At 45.2% G+C, this 21739-nt stretch overlaps 1 protein-coding gene across 1 annotated transcript in view; it reads left to right on the forward strand.

Moving 5' to 3' along the window:
- The first annotated feature begins 3756 nt into the window (after positions 1 to 3756).
- Positions 3757 to 21739, forward strand: part of LMBR1 (limb development membrane protein 1) — a 251126-nt gene continuing 233143 nt past the window's right edge. The window contains exon 1 of the mRNA XM_073629939.1: positions 3757 to 4103. Coding sequence (XP_073486040.1) covers positions 4041 to 4103 — 63 coding nt within the window. The 5' untranslated portion in view covers positions 3757 to 4040. The remainder of the gene's footprint in view (positions 4104 to 21739) is intronic.

Genomic DNA, 21739 nt, shown 5'->3' on the forward strand with positions numbered 1-21739 from the left:
GCGTATAACACGCACCGGCGTATAACACGCACCCCAATTTAGGAGGGAATTTTAAGGAAAAAAAACTTTTAGGAGGGAAGTTGAAGGGAAAAAAGCTTACATTTAAATGCCCTTCATTGCAGCCTTGTCAGTGCAGCCTTGTCAGTGCAGCCTTCCCCAGTGCAGCCTTGTCAGTGCAGCCTTCCCCAGTGCAGCCATGTCAGTGCAGCCTTGTCAGTGCAGCCTTCCCCAGTGCAGCTTTGTCAGTGCAGCCTTGTCAGTGCAGCCTTCCCCAGTGCAGCCTTGTCAGTGCAGCCTTCCCCAGTGCAGCCTTGCCCAGTGCAGCCTTGCCCAGTGCAGCCTTGCCCCAGTGCAGCCTGGGATCCCCTGTCCCTGCTTCCAGGGCTTCAAAATCGTGGTCCGCGATTTGAAAATGGCGCCGCCGGCGCCGAAGTACACAGAGCCGTAAACGAGAGCCGCCGGAAAGAGCCGAGGACCGGCTCTGTGTACTTCGGCTCCGGCGGCGCCATTTTCAAATCGCGGTCCCCGATTTTGAAAATGTGACAGCTCGAGATCGGCGTATAACACGCACCTGCGACTTTCCCCTGATTTTAAGGGGAAAAAAGTGCGTGTTATACGCCGATAAATACGGTATTTACTAGCCCCTTCCTCCATCTCAAAGCATCCCCTGCAGCAGCTGCTGGGAGAGGAGGGAAGCTGGCAGCACTGGGGGGGGGGGGGGGGGTTAGGGGGGAATCGGCACTGCAGGGGGTAATTAGGGTGTGCACACCTATGCTATCAGTGCCGCCTATCAGTGCAGCCTCATTAGTGCCATCAGTGAAGGAGAAAAATTTCGGCCTTTTTTCAAAAATAAAAAACCCAGTGGTGATTAAATACCACCAAAAGAAAACTCTATTTGTGTGAAAAATATGATACAAATGTCATAGGAGTACAGTGTAGCATGACCGCACAATCGTCAAATTGTGACAGCTCTGAAAATTGGCCTGGGCAGGAAGGGGGTAAAAGTGCCCATAGGCAAGCTGTTACAGGCTAAGTCCACCTTTTTGGCCATGTTTCATGTTACACCCAATTTAGGGTGTCCCCTCTCATTCCCACAAACCACTCCCCTCTTTCTTGAATCATGGGGTCCCTCTTCCCTTGCCAGAACCTCTGTGGCCTCATCATCCATTCACGGATCCATCCACAAGATCTATGAATGGAAGACTACAAGTTCCATGGAGATCATTGGAGCTCTCACCACACTCCCCGTCCATTATTACTTCCTCCTGCCCCAGAGCTGTGTACCGCCATAGGGGCCTGGAGGAATACATGGTTGCAATGCTCTGCAGACGCCTGTCATTATATACAGCAGTCAATATGAACTCACTAATGTATCAGATAAGTGTATTTTCCAACATTTTCCAGCTTTCATAAAACAAATAATACATAAGCCTATAATGAAATAAATGTGCATTTATTAATGTTTTGAATTGAAGCCTGCAGAGCATCGCAGCCATGACCAGTACATGACAGGCATCTGCGAAGCATTGCAACCCTGACCAGTACATGAAAAACCCCTGCAGAGCATCGCAATCATGGCCAGTACGTGACAGGCACCTGCAGAGCATTGCAACCATGACCAGTAACATGACAAGTCACTACAGAGCATCGCAACCATGAACTGTACATGACAGGCACCTGCAGAGCATTGCAACCATGACCAGTACATGACAGGTGCCTGCAGAGCATTGCAATCATGACCAGTACATGACAAGCCCCTGCAGAGCATTGCAATCATGACCAGTACATGACAGGCCCCTGCAGAGCATTGCAACCATGACCAGTACATGACAGGCCCCTGCAGAGCATTGCAACCATGACCAGTACATGACAGGCCCCTGCAGACCATTGCAACCATGACCAGTACGTGACAGGCACCTGCAGAGCATTGCAACCATGACCAGTACATGACAGGCCCCTGCAGAGCATTGCAACCATGACCAATACGTGACAGGCACCTGCAGAGCATTGCAACCATGACCAGTACGTGACAGGCACCTGCAGACCATTGCAACCATGACCAGTAACATGACAAGCCCCTGCAGAGCATCGCAACCATGAACTGTACATGACAGGCACCTGCAGAGCATTGCAATCATGACCAGTACATGACAGGTGCCTTCAGAGCATTGCAACCATAACCAGTACGTGACAGGCCCCTGCAGAGCATTGCAGCCATGACCAGTACATGACAAGCCCCTGCAGAGCATTGCAACCATGACCAGTACATGACAAGCCCCTGCAGAGCATTGCAACCATGACCAGTACATGACAGGTGTCTGCAGAGCATTGCAACAATGACCAGTACATGACAGGTGCCTGCAGAGCATTGCAACAATGACCAGTACATGACAAGCCCCTGCAGAGCATTGCAACCATGACCAGTACATGACAAGCCCCTGCAGAGCATTGCAACCATGACCAGTACATGACAGGTGCCTGCAGAGCATTGCAACAATGACCAGTACATGACAGGTGTCTGCAGAGCATTGCAACAATGACCAGTACATGACAAGCCCCTGCAGAGCATTGCAACCATGACCAGTACATGACAGGTGCCTGCAGAGCATTGCAACCATGACCAGTACATGACAGGTGCCTGCAGAGCATTGCAACAATGACCAGTACATGACAAGCCCCTGCAGAGCATTGCAACCATGACCAGTACATGACAGGTGCCTGCAGAGCATTGCAACAATGACCAGTACATGACAGGTGCCTGCAGAGCATTGCAACAATGACCAGTACATGACAAGCCCCTGCAGAGCATTGCAACCATGACCAGTACATGACAGGTGCCTGCAGAGCATTGCAACCATGACCAGTACATGACAGGCCCCTGCAGGGCATTGCAACCATGACCAGTACATGACAGGCCCCTGCAGAGCATTGCAACCATGACCAATACGTGACAGGTGCCTGCAGAGCATTGCAATCATGACCAGTATGTGACAGGCACCTGCAGAGCATCGCAACCATGACCAGTAACATGACAGGCACCTGCAGAGCATTGCAACCATGACCAGTAACATGACAAGCCCCTGCAGAGCATCGCAACCATGAACTGTACATGACAGGCACCTGCAGAGCATTGCAATCATGACCAGTACATGACAGGTTCCTGCAGAGCATTGCAACCATAACCAGTACATGACAGGTTCCTGCAGAGCATTGCAACCATGACCAGTAACATGACAGGTGCCTGCAGAGCATTGCAATCATGACCAGTACGTGACAGGCCCCTGCAGAGCATTGCAACCATGACCAGTACATGACAAGCCCCTGCAGAGCATTGCAACCATGACCAGTACATGACAGGTTCCTGCAGAGCATTGCAACCATGACCAGTAACATGACAGGTGCCTGCAGAGCATTGCAATCATGACCAGTACATGACAGGTGCCTGCAGAGCATTGCAACAATGACCAGTACATGACAGGTGCCTGCAGAGCATTGCAGTCATGACCAGTACATGACAGGCCCCTGCAGAGCATTGCAATCATGACCAATACTCCAGGCAATATTATGTGGTTGTTTTGGAGGACTCGGGTGACCACACGAACTTTCCATTCTGTGTGTGACAGAGGGACAACCACCGGCTCTGATCACGTGTGGCGTTAACACAGCCGTCATTGGCCACCCCGCTCCCTCAGCCTCCCCTCACTGCAGTACAGTGACTGACAGGAAAGGAGGAGGCGGGAAACGAAACACTGGGCCAATCAGGACGCAGAACAGAAGCCACGACCCAGGGTTGCCGTACCTCTGGACCAATCAGCGGGCGCGTTACGAGCAGGCGGCGTGTGTGCCAGTGTTTTGGCCGGTGTGTGAAGGGAGAGGAAGAAGTGTTGCGGAGCCCTAGGGGGAGGAGCCCTGGGGGAGGAGCAAGAGGTCGGGTCTTTGTTATTGTTGTTCCTCCCTGTGATCCCGGACGGGGGAGGATGCTCTTCGGGGTCACCAGCAGTAGCAGTCCTAGTCTATGGTGGGCTCCAGCAATATGAAGGATGGACGAGGACGAAGTGACCATCAGAGAGCAGAACTTTCACAGCCAAGTTAGAGAATACATTGTAAGTATGAGCCTGACACTTCCCTCCCCCTCCTCACCATGTCCCCTGTCATCACACACTCACCATGGGGACACCATCACACCCCATAATAATCACTGACAGGGGGAGGAGCCCTGTGTGTGTCCAATCATTGTGCTGCTCTCCTATCACACAGGACACATGGATCATCAGTGTATTCACCCTACATTCACTGCAGGTGAATCTTCCTGGTCTGTATATACAGCCAACCATTCACCGCCTGCCAGTGTTCAGCACTGAAGATGACCCATTCACTGCTTGATTCACAGGTTCCTTTGTTGTCTATACCCCCCCATTCATTATAGATCCATCTATACATACTGGACAGTTACCCAAAGGATCCTGCCTCATATACTGTACATATATATACTAGGAGCCCATTACCTTACCAGCCTGTCCTTGTAGTGTCAGAGGAAACCCACACAAGTGCTGAGAGAACATGCAAACTCCATGCATCCATCCATGCTCCATAATGTCCTGCTTGGGATTTGGACTGAGCGCCCCAGTGCTGCCACACAACTGCTTTCTGTACTAATACAAAGTGGAACTTCATTATTTTAAGCACTTGAAGAGCAAGTCTATTCTGACACTTTTTGTTTACATTAGTTTTGTTTTTTACTAGGAAGCTACTTAGGACCCCCAAACATGATATATAGCAGAGGCCTCAGAGAATAAAACGGTGGTTGTTGCAATTTTAATGTCATATGGTATTTGTGCAGCATGATTTTTTTTTTTTTTTTAATGCAATTTCTTTGGAGAAAAACTTTTATTGAATTTTTTTGCAAAATAGCACAATCTATAACCCATTTTTTTGTAAAATATAAAAGATGAAGTTATGCCGAATAAATGGACACCTAACCACGTCCTGCTTTAAAATTGTGAATACTTGTGGAATAGTGACAAACTACAATACTTAAAAATCTCCTTAGGTGACACCTTCAAAAATGTTTACAGGTTACCAGTGGAAAGTTTAAAAAGGAGGTCTAGCGCTAGAATGATTGCTCTCACTTTAATGTCTGTGGCCATACGTCATGTGTGGTGCAAACACCGTTTATGTATGTGTCTGCCTCTGCTCACGAGCACAGGAGACAGGGCGCTTTTTTTGATATTATTATTATTAATAAAAAAAAAATATATATATATATATATATATATATATATATATATATATATATATATATATATATATAAAATATTTTTTTACACCGTTTCTTTATTTAGTTTGATCACTTTTAATGCTGTCATAGGGGGATGTAAACATCCCTTGTGACAGCAATAGGCAGTGATGGGTACTCCTTATGGAGAGATCTGTGGTCATTGACAGGTGTGCTGGTTACCTCCCTCTCTCTTAGGCTCGGTTCACATGTATGCAATGCGAGAACCAGCATGATTCCAGCGCGGATTCCCACATCACTTGTCAGCCGCCGTGCGGTTCACAATACCCTATGCGAACCGCTGCGGCTGTCAATAGAAACTTAATGAGACCCCCAGATCAGTTCACATATCGCAGTGCGAACTGTCAAATGGTGCAAAATCGGATTTCTTAGGTGTGAACACCCAAGCGATCTGATTCTAGTGTGGACCAAAAAGAGGGTCCTGCACCATTTTGGTGCGATTGCGATGCGATTTCAGCCATACAGTTTGTATGGCTGAAATTTGCATCGCACAGACATCGCATGTGATCTGCACAGCAATGCCTGTCATCGCATATGTGTGAACCGACACTTGGTCCTTTAATAACTACAAGTCTATTTGCCCTGGTGGGGGATGGGACTTGTAGTTCACTCATTCACAGATCTGTATGAATGTTGTGGCTGTGCAGGCAGAGCCCCCACACAGCCACGCTGATTTCAAATGTGACATCTACTGCGGGGGGAGAGGAACCCCTGCCTGCTGTCATGGGGGATCTCTGAGGGTGGGAAGCGGGTGCTTAGGAAAATCTCTGATGATACACTGTATTTACAGGTGTACTTAGCATTTAAAGCTAAAATCACACTAGCCCCATTCCTGAGAAGCAAACCACAGTGGTGCAGTTAAACAGAGACTATCAGGCATTTAGAAGGCAATCCTGCTGCCTAACGTCTTTTTTTTTTCTTTTGAGTTTATGTGGGAAGTCAGGGGTGGTAAAATTGCAGCTCAGTGTCCTGTTTTTACCACCCCCTGGCTACTCTTGTGAAACTGGCCTTAGGACTCAATTGCACCATGTCAGTTCTGCATAGATTATCACAGGCTGAATGCCAGGTCATAATTGTTTTCAAGGTGTTGAGGCGGGTTTTGAATATATATATATAAAATTGTGATTTCTCATTTTGGCCAGAATCGTGCAGCTGATATATATATATATATATATATAACAGCTGCACGATTCTGGCCAAAATGAGAAATCACAATTTTTTTGCTTAGAATAAAAAGATCATGACTCCCGCGACGTAATATCTTTCACTTTATTAAAGTATTTTTTTCCTATATATTTATTCATATATATATATATATATATATATATATATATATATATATATATATATATATATATATATATATATATATATATATATATATATATATATATATATATATATATATATATTCATTTAAATCTTGAATCGAGTTGAGAGGTCAAATCGATGCAAAATTTAAGCAAATTGTTTTTTTTTTTTTTTTTCACTGCGCTGGTCCTGAGGAGTTGCAGGCAGGAGTGTTTAGGCCAAAGCCGCGGTCTCGCCTAAAAACTCCTGCCCGCAGCTCCTCAGGACCGGTGCGGTGTCCAAAAAAAAAAAAATCGATTAGAATCGTGAATCGAGTTTTTTTTTTTTTTTTTTTAAGAAAATCACAGAAGCCTGTTCAGAAGGAAGATTTTCAGTGTATGGAGACAGTCAGTGGCTGGGTTGTAAAAACCCCCTTGAGGTAAAAGGAGTATTTTATAAATAGCAAACAAACAAAACAAAAAAAAGATACAATTTGTTTTTTAAAGCACAATACTTTAGCTAAATAATTGTCTTCCAGTTCGGGTTGAGATCTGCTATAAGCCAGACACATGAATTCAATGTATCCTTATAGAAGAGTTGGCCAGGTACCTGTGACACATCTTGAATACCCAGCAGACTGGGACACTTGGGAACCAAGGAGAAAAACATCATTATAAAGATGCTTCCATAGCTTGTCTCAAAATGCTAATAATTTGTTCATGAATTGTATTTTTCCAGGCTATAACCCCCCCCCCCCCTCCACAGCATGCCCTGTAGGTCACATTAGGACACATTCACAGGCACACATTGTTTGCTGCATTCAGAGGTGGCTAAACGCTGCCTCTGGACGCAGTAACACTCTGTGCTGTTGCTACATACAAACTGTCTGATTGGCTGTGGACAGATTGTGTGCATTCAGGATTGGTTGGAGGCTCTATGTAACCACTCAGATGAGCGATGGTGGTACCGGTCATTTGTTTAGTGCAAATCTTGACAGCTGCTGTTTGCACACGACACCCGAGGGCAGAAATGTACTGATTCTTGCTCGAAGCTTCCTCTATGTGGCTACCTGAATGGAGCCTATTCTTCTTCTTTACTGTGTAAAATATAAAAGATGAGGTTGTGCCGAGTACATAGATACCCAAAGTGTTAAGCCTTAAAGGAGTTGTAAATTCAGAAGGTTTTTTTATCTCCTAATGCATTTTATGCATTAAGATAAAAAGGCTTCTGTGTGTAGCAGCCTCCCCAGCACCCCCTAATACTTACCTGAGCCCCATGTCTCTCCAGCGATGTCCACGAGTCCCTCGGCTGTCTGGGACTCTCCTCCTGATTGGCTGAGACACAGCAGCAACGCCATTGGCTCCCACAGCTGTCAATCAAAGTCAGCCAATCAGGAGAGGGGAGGCGGGGCAAAACGCCAGATCCGTGTCTGAATGGAAACACGGAGCTGCAGCTCGGCTCAGGTGCCCCAATAGCAAGCTGCTTGCTGTGGGGGCACTTGACAGGAGGGAGGGGCCAGGAGCAGAAAGAGGGACCCGAGAAGAGGAGGATCAGGGCTGCTCTGTGCAAATCCACTGCACAGAGGAGTAAAGTATGACATGTTTGTGATTATTTTTTTTTTTTTTTTAAATAAGACTTTACAATCACTTTAAAATTGCTTGCATATAATTATTATTATTATATTTTAAACCGCTCCTAAACGCAAATGCGGCTAAACACAGCATGCAAACGCGGTAAAACGGGCGTTTTTAAATGTTGTTTACTATCGGTCAAGTTAAAACGTCCCGTGTACATTAAGCCTAAATTTTCCATAGGCGAGGCTTTAAAATCCCTACAAGTCACAAGTTTAGAGTTTAAGCTGGATCCAGAGTTATTGCTCTCACTCAAGTGTGTACAGAAATAAGTAATGTAGCGCAAGCGCAATTTTTGTATGTGGGTGCCCCAATGTGTGTGGTGTGTATGGAGGCAGGTTCAAAATTTTGGGGTCGTTTTCGTTTTTTCCAGTGCTTGGGTGCCACTTTAATTCCTTTACACTTTTTTCCCGCTGAAACTAAGATTTATTAACCACTTGACAACTGGACACTTAAACCCTCTTCCTAACCAGACCAATTTTCAGCTTTCGGTGCTCTCACATTTTGAATGACAATTACTCAGTCATGCAACACTATATGAAATTTTTGTCCTTTTTTTCACACAAATAGAGCTTTCTTTTGGTGGTATTTAATCACCGCTGGGTTCTTTTATTTTTTGCGCTATAAAAGAAAAAAGACCGAAAAATCTCTAAAAAAAATGCATTTTTCTTAATTTCTGTTATAAAATTTTGCAAATTAGTAATTTTTCTTCATATATTTTGGCCAAAATTTATACCGCTACATATCTTTGGTAAAAATAACCCAAATCGGTGGATATTATTTGGTCTTTGTGAAAGTTATAGAGTCCAAAAGCTATGGTGCCAATATCTGAAAATTAATCACACCTGAAGTACTGACGGCCTATCTAATTTCTTGAGGCCCTAACATGCCAGAAAAGTACAAATACCCCCCAAATGACCCCTTTTTGGAAAGAAGACATTTGAAGTTGTCATTTTTTCCCACAAGTCATCAGATGACGCCGGTCTGTTTACATGTGATCGCTCCGTCATTTGACGGAGCAATCACATGGTAAACGGCCACAATCAGCGGCCATTTACCGGGATCCATGATGCACCAGGTCCTCTGGACCCGGCGGTCACGGATGTGTTCGGGTGCGCGCCCCAGGGGGCGTGCAAGAGGGGAATTCTGGGAGGACGTCATAGTACGCCCTCCCAGAGTTATCCAACCGCCCTGCAGCCGTCATTCGGCTATGGGCCGGTTGGTAAGTGGTTAATAATAATAATATTTAAGGTACTTGTATAGCGCCGTCAATTTACACAGCTCTTTACATATACATTGTACATTCACATCAGTCCCTACCCTCAAGGAGCTCACAATCTAAGGTCCCTAACTCGCATTCATATACTAGGGCCAATTTAGACAGAAGCCAGTTAACCTACCAGCATATCTTTTGGAGTGTGGGAGGAAACCGGAGTACCCGGAGTAAACCCACGCAGGCACAGGGAGAACATGCAAACTCCAGGCAGGTAGTGTCATGGTTGGGATTTGAACCAGCGATCCTTTTTACTGCAAGAGTGCCACGACTACACCACTGTGAATGTGATGTTGTTGTGACAGGTTCTCTTTAATGAGATATTGTAGTCTTTTAGATCCCTGGTGTCTCATGCTGCTTCTGTGTTCCTTTTGAAGATCAGTGAAGTTTGGGATTTGTGTGGAGAGATAGATCTGGGTGTCGTTGGCGTAGAGGTGGTATTGGAAGCCATGGGAGGTTATCAACTGGCCCAGGGAAGAGGTATAGAGGAAGAATAGGAGAGGCCCAAGGACAGAGCCTTGGGGTACCCCAACAGAAAGAGGAAGAGGAGCGGAGGAGATGGAGTTGTAAGTAACACTGAAAGTGCGCTGAGATAGGTAGGAACCAGCAGAATCACGGAGGCCAAGGGAGTGTTGCCGAGGAGGAGCAGGTGGTCAACTGTGTTGAAGGCAGCAGAGAGGTCTAAGAGTATGAGTATGGAGTAATGGCCATTGGTTTTAGCAGTTAGTAGGTCATTGGTGAGTTTTAGTAGGGCAGTTTCAGTGGAATGTTGTGGACGGAAGCCGGACTGTAGGGGGTCGAGAAGGTTGTTGTCCGTGAGGTAGCGACTCATTCGGACATGGACAAGGCGTTCGATGAGCTTGGAGGCAAACGGGAGCAGGGAGATGGGCCTTAAGTTATCCCTTTCATGACTAAGCCTATTTTTGAAATTTGGTGTTTACAAGTTAAAATCCATATTTTTTGCTAGAAAATTACTTAGAACCCCCAAACATTATATATATTTTTTTAGCAAAGAATCTAGAGAATAAAATGACGATTGTTGCAATATTTTTTATCACACGGTATTTGTGCAGCGGTGTTTTAAACGCAAATTTTTGGAAAAGTGACACTTTCATGAATTTTAAAAAATCCAAACAGTAAAGTTACCCCAATTTTTTTGTACAATGTGAAAGATGATGTTACGCCGAGTAAATAGATACCAAACATGTCACCCTTTATAATTGCACGCACTCGTGGAATGGCGACGAACTACGGTACCTTTGAATTTCCATAGGCGACGCTTTAAAAAAATTTTACGGTTACCAGGTTTGAGCTACAGAGGAGGTCTAGGGCTAGAATTATTGCTCTCGCTCTGACGATCGCGGCGATACCTCACATGTGTGGTTTGAACACCGTTTACATATGCGGGCGCGACTTCCGTATGCGTTTTCTTCGCTGCGCGAGCTCGCGGGGACAGGGGCACTTTAAAAAAATTTTTTTTTTTTTTTTTTATTTAATTTATTTATTTTTGTACTTTATAAATTGTGTTTAAATTTTTTTTTTTTTTTTTTTTACTTTTATTGCTGTCACAAGCAATGTAAACATCCCTTGTGACAGTAATATGTGGTGACAGGTACTCTTTATGGAGGGATCGGGGGTCTAAAAGACCCCCCATCCCTCCTTTACACTTCAAAGTATTCAGATCGCCGAAAACGGCGATTCTGAATACTGTGTACTTTTTTAAATTCGGCGCCATTGGCAGCCGAGTAAACGGGAAGTGACGTCATGACGTCGCTTCCGCATTTACAAGAAGAAGGCTGGAACGAAGCCGCTCGCAGCTTCGTTCCAGTCCGCCCCCAGCCGCCGAAGGCAGCGGACCGGACACCGGGCCTCCCGATCGCACGGGAGGCCCGGTAACAGCGGCGGGAGGCGGCGGGAGGGGGGGGATGTCCCCTCCCGCTCCTCCGGTATAACAACCGAGCGGCTTTTAGCCGCATCGGTTGTTATATTCGGGTAGCCGATCGCCCGCTGAAAACAACGGTACCGGGATGATGCCTGCAGCTGCGGGCATCATCCCGGTATAACCCCGGAAAGCCGAGGACGCATATATGCGTTCGGTCGGCGGGAAGGGGTTATTCATACAAGTGGGGTCTATTGAGGGTTTTTTAAGTATGGGGGTAACCAGTGCATGTTTGAGCAGGGAAGGAAAGTTGCCGGAGAAGAGGGAGAGGTTAAAGATGTGGGTTAGAGAGTTTAGGATAGAGCAGGAAGGTGGGCGCAGTAATTGTGAGGGGACAGGTGGTGAGGTGGGCCATGGAGAGGAGTTTATCAACTTCATTGGTGGTAACTGGGCAGAAGGAGGAGAGTATTGAGTGCGGTGTTGGACCTGATGTGCTGGGTAGGGGAGGAAGTTGAATGGTGGATATCTCCTCGTGAATTGTCGATTTTGCTTTTGAAATGTTTGGCAATCTGTTGAGCGGTAAGCAAGTTTGTGAGTGGGGGCATTGGGGGGTGAAGTAAGGAATTAAGGGTAGAAAATAATTGAGGTTTGGATGAGAGGCTTTGGATGAGAGTGTTGTAGTAGGTTTGTTTAGCAGTGTGGAGGCAGGAGTTGTATTTGAGAAGGGCAGATTTGTAGAGGGTAATGTCTTGCAGGGATTTAGATTTACGCCATGCTCACTCAAGAGCACGGCTGCGTCTCTTGGGACTTCTGGTGTCATCTGTTTGCCAGTGTTGTGGCAGATGGGGCCTGGTTCTGCGTGTAGAAAGAGGAACAAGTACGTCTAGGGAGGATAACAGCGTGTTGTTATAGATGGAAGTGGTCAGGTCTGGGAAGGACAGGGGTGCGATTTTTATCGTAAAGGCCATCAGTAGCAGAATGAAGAAGGGTTGAGGTTGCGAAGGTTTCTGTGGGTAGTGGTTTGTGGGTTGGCAGCATGGGAGGTAGGAGACAAGGAGAATATGAAACTGATAAGGTTGTGATCAGAGAGAGGAAAGGGGGTGTTAGAGAGGTTGCAGGGAGTGCAGCATTGGGAGAATACGAGGTTGAGAGTATTGCTGTTGGAGTGAGGGATGGTTTGTGTCCATTGTGTTAGGTTAAAAGAGGAGGTTAGGTTGAGTAGTTGAGAAGTGGTTGCAGTATTAACATTGATTGGAATGTTAAAGTCACCTAGGATGATGGCAGGTACTTCAGAGGAGAGAAAATAGGGTAGCCATGCAGAGAAGTCATCCAGAAAGCGCAACGCTGGTCCAGGAGGCCGATAAATGACTGCGACCCTCAGACAAGCTGGAAAGAAAAGACGAATGCAGTGCACTTCGTAAGAGCAGGAGAAAGAGGGGGAGGTGTGGGAAGAACCTGGAATTTACATAAGGTTGTTTGTTTTTTTACAGAAATCAGAATGGCAGGGAGGTGACCTTTTATCCCTGAAATGGGCTTTAATAAAGGCCAATGTAGGAACTTCAGTGAGAGGAGGAGGATATTGCTGCAACTTGGTCACTGTGACTGCTAGCACACGTTAGGACAGAATTGTAGAATTCTGCTGCTTCTCTACTGCAAGTACATAAAAGTGATGGTTATGTTTACAGATTTCAACTTCCCCATTTTAAGACAGTATCATGTTTTTTCAGCTGCACCAGGGTTCTTCTGTAATTGTTTAACATCTAATAATAAATGACCTAGCACAACGTACTGAACAAAATTTTTTTTTTTTTCTTTATCTTACGGAGCAGAAAATCTGGCAGTATTTTTTAGTGAAGTAGTAGTGTGGGTGGATTCTTAATTCTTTCCTTTGTTACAGTTTGCTGTTTCTCAGAAACATTTGTGGGTATTGCATGAAAAGTAGAAGAAAAAACATGTGTGAAAGACTGGGTAGAAACAGAATAAAAACTGGCCAAAGGATAAAATGTGGAAGGGTATTAGTCCGTTGATTTACCATCATTTATTGGTCTTGGTGGCCATTGTCTCTGCTCAGTGGCAGCCGCTCCATTAGGGGCGCAGGGGCACTGTTCCCCTAATCCATGTGCCAGGCGCAGGAAGGTGCCGAAGGTTCCCGTCCCCTAGATGGGGTAAGTGCGGGGCTGGTGGGTGGACAAGTGAGCGACCGGGGGGGTTTAACTGATTGAAAGTAGCGGTAAGGTGAAATCTTCCAGTGGGGACTCCTGTTCTGGTGACAACTAAGGCATCATGCACATGGGTAGTTTGGCCCATGAGCATCAAATCCTGGTACTTCCAGCTGCTGGTCAGGCACATGTGCAGCATCCAGCTCCGCTGACAGCAGCCATTCAAAATTTATCACTGGCTGAAATTTGCGGTCATTGGACACTGTATCGAGCAAATCCTCACATTCAGGGCTGTATGCAGTCAGGGACATTTGCCTGGAATACGAGAAGTTCCCTCTGTTTAGAGAGATCTCCTGTTAGTTCCTGCTGTGTCTGTGGGATAGGAAGCGAAAGGAAATCTTCCACACAAACACAGGCAGAAGATAAACAATGGTGGCCCTAATCATTCATTACTGTATCCAAAACCCAATAAAAATTGCTTGGGCATATATATATATATTAATTAGAAATTAAAAATGCCCCCCGGCAAAAAAAGACAAAGCTAAAATCCGAGGAAATGTCCTTTTTATAGAGTGGCTTCCCCCGCACTGCACTGTTAATTGCTCATTTTTTTTGTTTTGTGGTACCATTAAAACTTATTTTTACTTTCCTTATCCTTCACGCCTGCTTCTCTCCGTGTGACTGGTCCCCTGAAGCCTTTACCTTTTCTGTTGCCCACGCTGTTTTATTTAAAGTAGACTTCCAGGCAAGACCTATTTACTAATAAAAATGCTCCCTTTCCCTTCCTAATACCTTTTCTGACTAACCTGAAGTACAGTTAAATCACACTTGTTTAATAATAAAAGAACAAACATAGTCAAAACATAGCCAAAGTTCAGTAACCGGAACGGATAGTCAGCCAAGCCAGAAGTCAGGGATCAAAGTAGTGGAACAGCAAGCAGGATCTGGAGCCAGAAGGGATGTCAGCAAAGCAAGTCTTTAAACAGGAACGCAGGAGATCATTCAGGTCACATCATCCAGGAGGTCACATCATCCAGATTTCTTAAATCAGTCAGCAGTGGCTGCAGGGGAGAGGAAGGAGTGCTGACAATAGAAGTGCCTTAGAAGCCCCCATGGGTGACCTCAGTGCTCTGAGGTTTTACCATGTACGTTCTTTCCTGTCCTCTGCAGCCGGCGTGGGATGACACTGGAGATTGTGTTACTGCACTGGAACAGCCTGAAAATAAGTTAGTATATACATTGTCCTTATACAGGTTAGTCAGAATAGGTGTTTAGGTGGGAGAGAGGAGGGGGCATTTCTAATGCCGTGTACACACGCTTGGACTTTTCAGCTACAAAAGTCCGACAGACTTTCGGCGGACTTTCAACGGACTTTCTAACGACCGGACTTGCCTACACACGATCACACCAAAGTCCGACGGATTTGTACGTGATGACGTACACCGGACTAAAATAAGGAAGTTGATAGCCAGTAGCCAATAGCTGCCCTAGCGTCGGTTTTGGTCCGTCGGACTATCATACAGACGAGCGGATTTCTGGGTCCGGCGGAGTTACGACGTAAAGATTTGAAGCATGTTCCAAATCTAAAGTCTGTCATATTTGTGACTTGAAAAGTCCGGTGAAGGTCTGGTGAAGCCCACACACGATCGGATTGTTCGCCGGATTTGGTCCGTCGGTGTCCGTCAGACCAGTCCGGTCGAAAAGTCAGACTGTGTGTACGCCCCAAAAGGTCTCTTTCACATGGGGCGGATCAGTGATGATCCGCCCCGTGAACATCTGATTGCTCAGCAGGGATCGCTCCGCCGATCCCCGCTGAGCAGGAAAATGACTGGTCCGTTGCTGAACACTGTGCAGCAACGGACCTGTCAGAGCGCCGCTCTCCCCTATGGGGAGTCGGGTGATGACAGACCGTAGAGTCCGTTGTCATCCGATCCGAAAACGGATGGAAAAGTAGGTTTTTCCTCCGTTACACTTTTTCGGATCGGAGCGGGTCAGATGTCAGCGGACATGTCACCGCTGACATCCGACGCTCCATAGACCTCCATGGAGTGTCCGTTCAGGTCCGCCTAAAAAACTGACAGGCGGACCTGAACGGACAGTCCGTGTGAAAGATTTCTATTTTTAAGAGATACCACTGTGAAAAATCTTTAGAATCCAACACTTCTAGAAATTTTTAATGCTTTGTGCCCTTCTGTATTCTGTAATGCAATGCTAACATTTTTGCAGATCGTCTGCGGTGACAGCTGCTGTATTTCTTTCATATCCATTCTTTTAAGCTGTTGATGGACTTGCTACTAGCTTAGTCTTAACCTTCTTTTGGAAAGAAGTAGAAAAATGTTGCAGGTAATACAAATATATGAAATAATATTCATTCCATTGCAGTTCAAGGTTACTTCTTTGTGTAATTTTTTTCATGTTACGGTAAATTAAATAATGTAAAGTGGTTTTGTGTAAAATTTCTTTACTATGATCAGGACTAAAAAAATTGTCCTGAAGTCTTAGGAACTGACACTTTTTTGGTGGCTTTGATTTTCTGTCCCCCAGCCCCCCCCCCCCCCCCCCCCCCGCTGCACTCAGTGATTCTTCCTGTAAACCGCCATGTCACTCCTGTTAGAGTGCAGATGGACCTCTAGTTTCTTCGTCTCATGGTTTAGTATTTGTAGGTTTGCCAAAATAAGTTATTTGTTTATTGAACACAAACTGAACGAGTCATAGGGGTGACTCATTCTTAAAGCGCACATGTGCCCAAACTTTGGATATGTAAGTAAAGTATTCTTAAAGTGGAGGTCCTCTGAAAAAAAAAAATCAAAAGCCAGCAGCTACAAATACTGCAGTTGCTGCCTTTTAATATATGGACACTTACCTGTCCAGGGAGCCCGCGATGTCGGCAGCCGAAGCCGATCTGTCCGTCAGCTCTCGGCGGCTACTGCTGCCGCCATCCTCGGTAAGTGAAACCGTGCGGCTGCACTTCGTGGTTCTCTGCTGCGCATGTGCGAGTCGCCGCATGCTTCCTCACTGGTCCCTGCTGAGTTCTGGGACCTGTGTGTCTACCAGAAGACAGCGGGGGAGGACAGAGTTGGTGCCGGAAGTGGCGTAGGTCATCACGATCACCGCGGTGATCTATGCCAGGAAGTGGGAGCAAATACCTGTATTAGACAGGTATCTGCTCCCTCCTCCCCCCTTGAAAGGTGCCAAATGTGACACCGGAGGGGGGGAGGATTCCAAAAAGTGGAAGTTCCATTTTTTTGGGTGGAACTCCACTTTAAAGACCAACTCTGAGAAACTTTTTAACAATTATCCCTTGCCATGGGACTACACCCCCACTGCAAGGCTTATTTGCTTGTTTTGTCTAGAGAAGAGGAGAAATGCTTTTACTTATGTAATCCTCCACTGCGCTCCCCCACGCTCTGACAGTGGACTGTTCCTTGTCATCACATGCAATGCACAGCTATGGACACTGCATTGGTCTTGATGATATCATGAGAAATTGCTGTGTGGCTAATGGGAAAACAAGTGTCTTCACGAGTCTAGCCCCCCACATTGGCTGTGCTGCCACTCCAGACAGGTCAGGGAAACCCAAGTTGTACTCTGAAAAGGAACAGAGGGCGTACCAGCCTAGCACATTATCTTTGCGACAATTGTTTATTTAAATATGTATAAAACATACTCACAAATGAAGGATAAAATCAAGCAAAATGTATAAAGTCCACCAGATATTCCATTCGGCATAGTCCACTGGCTAGTAGAGTTGCACAATTAATCGTCAAGAATCCTTATCGCGATCTTGACTAAAGTGTTTCACAATTCTTTCTATGCAAAGAATTCTCTCTGCTCCGTTGGAAATAAATCCAGGATTTTGTTGTCGGAATGTCGGATCGTCTGTACGCGGCATAATACTTTGTTGAATCCCGCTTTGATTTGATTACAGCACTCTGTCTTTTTGGGTATGAGTCTATCAGCATGGCACATCTTGACTTGGCAATATTTACCCACTCTTCTTTGCAAAAACACTCCAAATCTGTAAGATTGGAAGGGCATCTCCTGTGCACAGACCTCTTCTGATCACACCACAGATTTTCATTCGGATTCAGGTCTGAGCTCTGGCTGGGCCATTCCAAAACTTCAATCTTCTTCTAATGAAGCCGATCCTTTGTTGATTTGGATGTATGCTTTGGGCAGTTGTCATGCTGAAAGATGACGTTCTTCTTCATGTTCAGCTTTCTAGCAGAAGCCTGAAGGTTTTGTGCCAATATTGACTGGTATTTGGAACTGTTCAGAATTCCCTTTACCTTGACTAAGGCCCCTGTTCCAGCTGAAGAAAAACAGCCCAGAAGCATGATGCTGCCACCACCATGCTTCACTGTGGGTATGGTGTTCTTTTGGTGATGTGCAGTGTTGTTTTTGCGCCAAATGTATCTTTTGGAATTATGGCCAAAAAGTTCAACCTTGGTTTCATCAGACCATAACACATTTTCCCACATGCTTTTGGGAGACTTCAGATGTGTTTTTGCAAAATTTTGCGGGGCTTGGATGTTTTTCTTGGTAACACAAGGCTTCCGTCTTGCCACTCTACCCCATAACCCAGACATATGAAGAATACGCAATGTTGTTGTCACATGTACCACACAGCCAGTACTTGCCAGATATTCCTGCAGCTCCTTTAATGTTGCTGTAGGCCTCCTGGCAGCCTCCCTGACCAGTTTTCTTCTTGTCTTTTCATCAATTTTGGAGGGATGTCCAGTTCTTGGTAATCTTACTGTTGTGCCATATTTTCTGAACTTGATGATGACTGTCTTCACTGTGTTCCTTGGTATATCTAATGCCTTGGAAATTCTTTTGTACCCTTCTCCTGACTGATACCTTTTAACAATGAGATCCCTCTGATGCTTTGGAAGCTCTCTGTGGACCATGGCTTTTGCTGTAGGATGCGGCTAAGAAAATGTCAAGAAAGACCTACTAGAAGAGCTGAACTTTATTTGGGGTTAATCAATAAAATGACGGCAGGTATGTGCTGACTCCTATTTAAAGTGGGAGTCCGGTGACCAATCCCTTTTTTTTTTTTTTTTAAGGTCATTGAGACACTTTGCTAATCCCAAAATAATACTCACAGTTTGGGTGTAATATTTCCGCCTCTGTCTGTTTTCGTACTGAAGAATAACTTTAAAAATGTGATGCTGGCTGTTTCCATCTTGCTTGTGGGCATGTGAAGCCCACAAGCATTGATTTCCTGGATGTGGTGAATGCTGTTCATTCACAGCTTGTTCACAAGCATGATCATTGTCTCGCACTGAATCTTGGGAAGCCTGACACTAAGCTCCCAGGAGACAGTGCGGCGCCGGGGAAAGGCAATAAACACGCCTACTTCCATGGGAGGAGAGACAGGAAGTGCCACAATAAAGTACAATATAAAGGTAATTACAGCGATAAAAAAAATTTTCATGCGGCATTTCAACATCTATGCAATTAACTGAAGGGGGTAAGATTAAGTTAAAAATTTGAGTGGAACCCCGCTTTAACATGAGTTTGAATGTGATTGCTTAATTCTGAACACAGCTACATCCCCAGTTATAAGAGGGTGTGCACACTTATGCAACCACATTATTTTAGATTTTTATTTATACTTCTCTCCCCTAAAAGATTTCAGTTTGTTTTTCAGTTGAGTTGTACAGTTTGTAGGTCACATTAACCACTTAAGCCCCGGACCATTTGGCTGGCCAAAGACCAGAGCACTTTTTGCGATTCGGCACTGCGTCGCTTTAACTGACAATTGCGCGGTCGTGCGACGTGGCTCCCAAACAAAATTGACGTCCTTTTCCACACAAATAGAGCTTTCTTTTGGTGGTATTTGATCACCTCTGCGGTTTTTATTTTCTTGCGCTATAAACAAAAAAGAGCGACAATTTTGAAAAAAAAGCAATATTTTTTTGCTATAATAATAATTTTTTTTGTAATAGCTTTTATTTTTGTTTATTTTTTTTAAGTAAAAACTGTTTGTTTATTTTTTTTCTTAATTAAAATGAATTTATTTGTCATCTCCCTGCTTGGCCCTTTCACACGGGCTGTCTGATCAGGTTCGCTTGTCAGTTTTTCAGGCGGACCTGATCGGACCCTTAGAGCCCTTTCACACTGAGCTGTAGGGGGCATCAGCAGTAAAGTGTCGATTTACCATCGTTTTAGCGGCGCTATTCGGCCGCTAGCGGGGCGGTCTTTCTGTGTAAATTTAAGATTGATTGGTTTGCGCAAAAGTTATAGCGTCTACAAAATAGGGGATAGTTTCATGGCATTTTTATTATATTTTTTTTTTTTTTTACTAGTAATGGCGGCGATTTCGTGACTGTGACATTATGGCGGACAGATTGGACACTTTTGGCGCTATTTTGGGACCATTCACATTTATACAGCTATCAGTGCGAATAAAAATGCACTGATTACTGTGTAAATGTGACTGCCAGTGAAGGGGTTAACCAGGAGGGGGGCGCTGCAGGGTTTAAGTGTGTCCTAGGGAGTGATTCTAACTGTAGGGGGAGGGGTTACGTGTGACACGACACTGATCACCGTTCCTGATTTACAGGGAGCTGTGATCAGTGTCCTGTTACTAGGCAGAACGGGGAAATGCTTGTTTACATTAGCATTTCCCCGTTCTTCAGCTCCGTGAAATGATCGTGGGTATCCCCACGGACATCAAGTCCGCGGGACCCGCAATCACACTCGTGGAGCCCGCGGCAGGGTTGCGCGTGCGCCGCTGGCGGCGGCGCGCACATGACCACATGGCGGCAAATTTAAAGGGACGTACAGGTATGCCCATTTGCGCAGCCATGCCATTCTGCCGACGTATATGTCCATGCTGTGGTCGGCAAGCAGTTAAAGGTGGAAAAAGTTCTGAAATGATTTATCTTTGTCTCATATATTAATAATAATAATAATATTATTATTTTTTTTTTTTTACATCACAGAAACCTGACATTTTAACAGGGGTGTGTAGACTTTTTATTTCTACTGTACATCCGTGATCAGCTGTGATTGGACACAGCTGATCACGTGGTAAAGAGCCGCTGAATGGCTCTTTACCTCAATCTGTAATCAGCAGTGTCCACCGGGCGCAATCACGGGAGGCCGTCATATGACGGCCTCCCAGAACTAACCGTCTGCACTGTAGCAGTCATTCGACTAGAGCGTGGTCGGCGAGTAGTTAAAGAGTAACTCCAATTTTGCTGAGAAAAGTACAATCCCCTCTAGTTGATCTATAGACATTGCAAGGGTTTTATTAAACTTTGTTACAGATTCCTACCTGCTTCTGCTGTAAAGAAAAAGTTGTTTGTTCCTCTTTGGATACTAATTCTGAATGGGAGTGACTTATCTATAAACCAGCTGATGCACTTGCAGTGTTCTACTGAGTAAACTTCATGTACCGGCATGGATTACATATTTTTATTTATTTATTTGTAGAAGATGCCTAGAATCTGACTTGTATCTTAGTACAGACTTCTGCGAAAATCCGTGAGCCAATCACACAAACAGGAATTGGCTTTTCTGGTGGCGTTCTTTACACAAATAGAACCTCTAGGGCAGGGGTAGGCAACCTCGGCCCTCCAGCTGTGGTGAAACTACAAATCCCATCCTGCCTCTGCCTCTAGGAGTCATGCCTGTGATTGTCAGGGTCTTGCAATGTCTCATGGGACTTGTAGTTTCAAAACAGCTGGAGGGCCAAGGTTGCCTACCCCTGCTCTAGGGTGTCATATTAAATTATTTTTGTATTCAATAACACATATAGTATTCAATAAAGCATTCAAGGACTACTCACCACAATACATGTGCCAATAAAACAAAACCTATAGTACATAAAAAAGAAGTGCATAACATTGGACATGTACATGAACATTGCTTGTGAAGCTTGCCAACCTGATCCACACCGCCTTTTAGAAGAGAAACAATCCCCCCCCCTCCCATAAGCAACCAAAGGCATGAGGATCCATGCGAAAAAACTACCCCCACTCTCCAGAAAATATAGTTTGTGTGTCCCACCATATAATTTTACTGAAATCCCAGCAACCTCCCCTGTCGGAGGTGACGAGGTACATATCAGGAAGTCTCATGGAACATAAAGGATAACATTAACAAACTGTTAAAATTAGTCTGTTACAGTAAGAGGCGAAGCCAACCATCTGCCCCAGACCCTATCAAATTTCAGAAGCGCCCCCCTGTTCAGATATG

This window comes from Aquarana catesbeiana, linkage group LG05 (genome assembly GCF_042186555.1).
Source record: "Aquarana catesbeiana isolate 2022-GZ linkage group LG05, ASM4218655v1, whole genome shotgun sequence".
In the NCBI taxonomy this organism is placed as follows: Eukaryota; Metazoa; Chordata; class Amphibia; order Anura; family Ranidae; genus Aquarana; species Aquarana catesbeiana.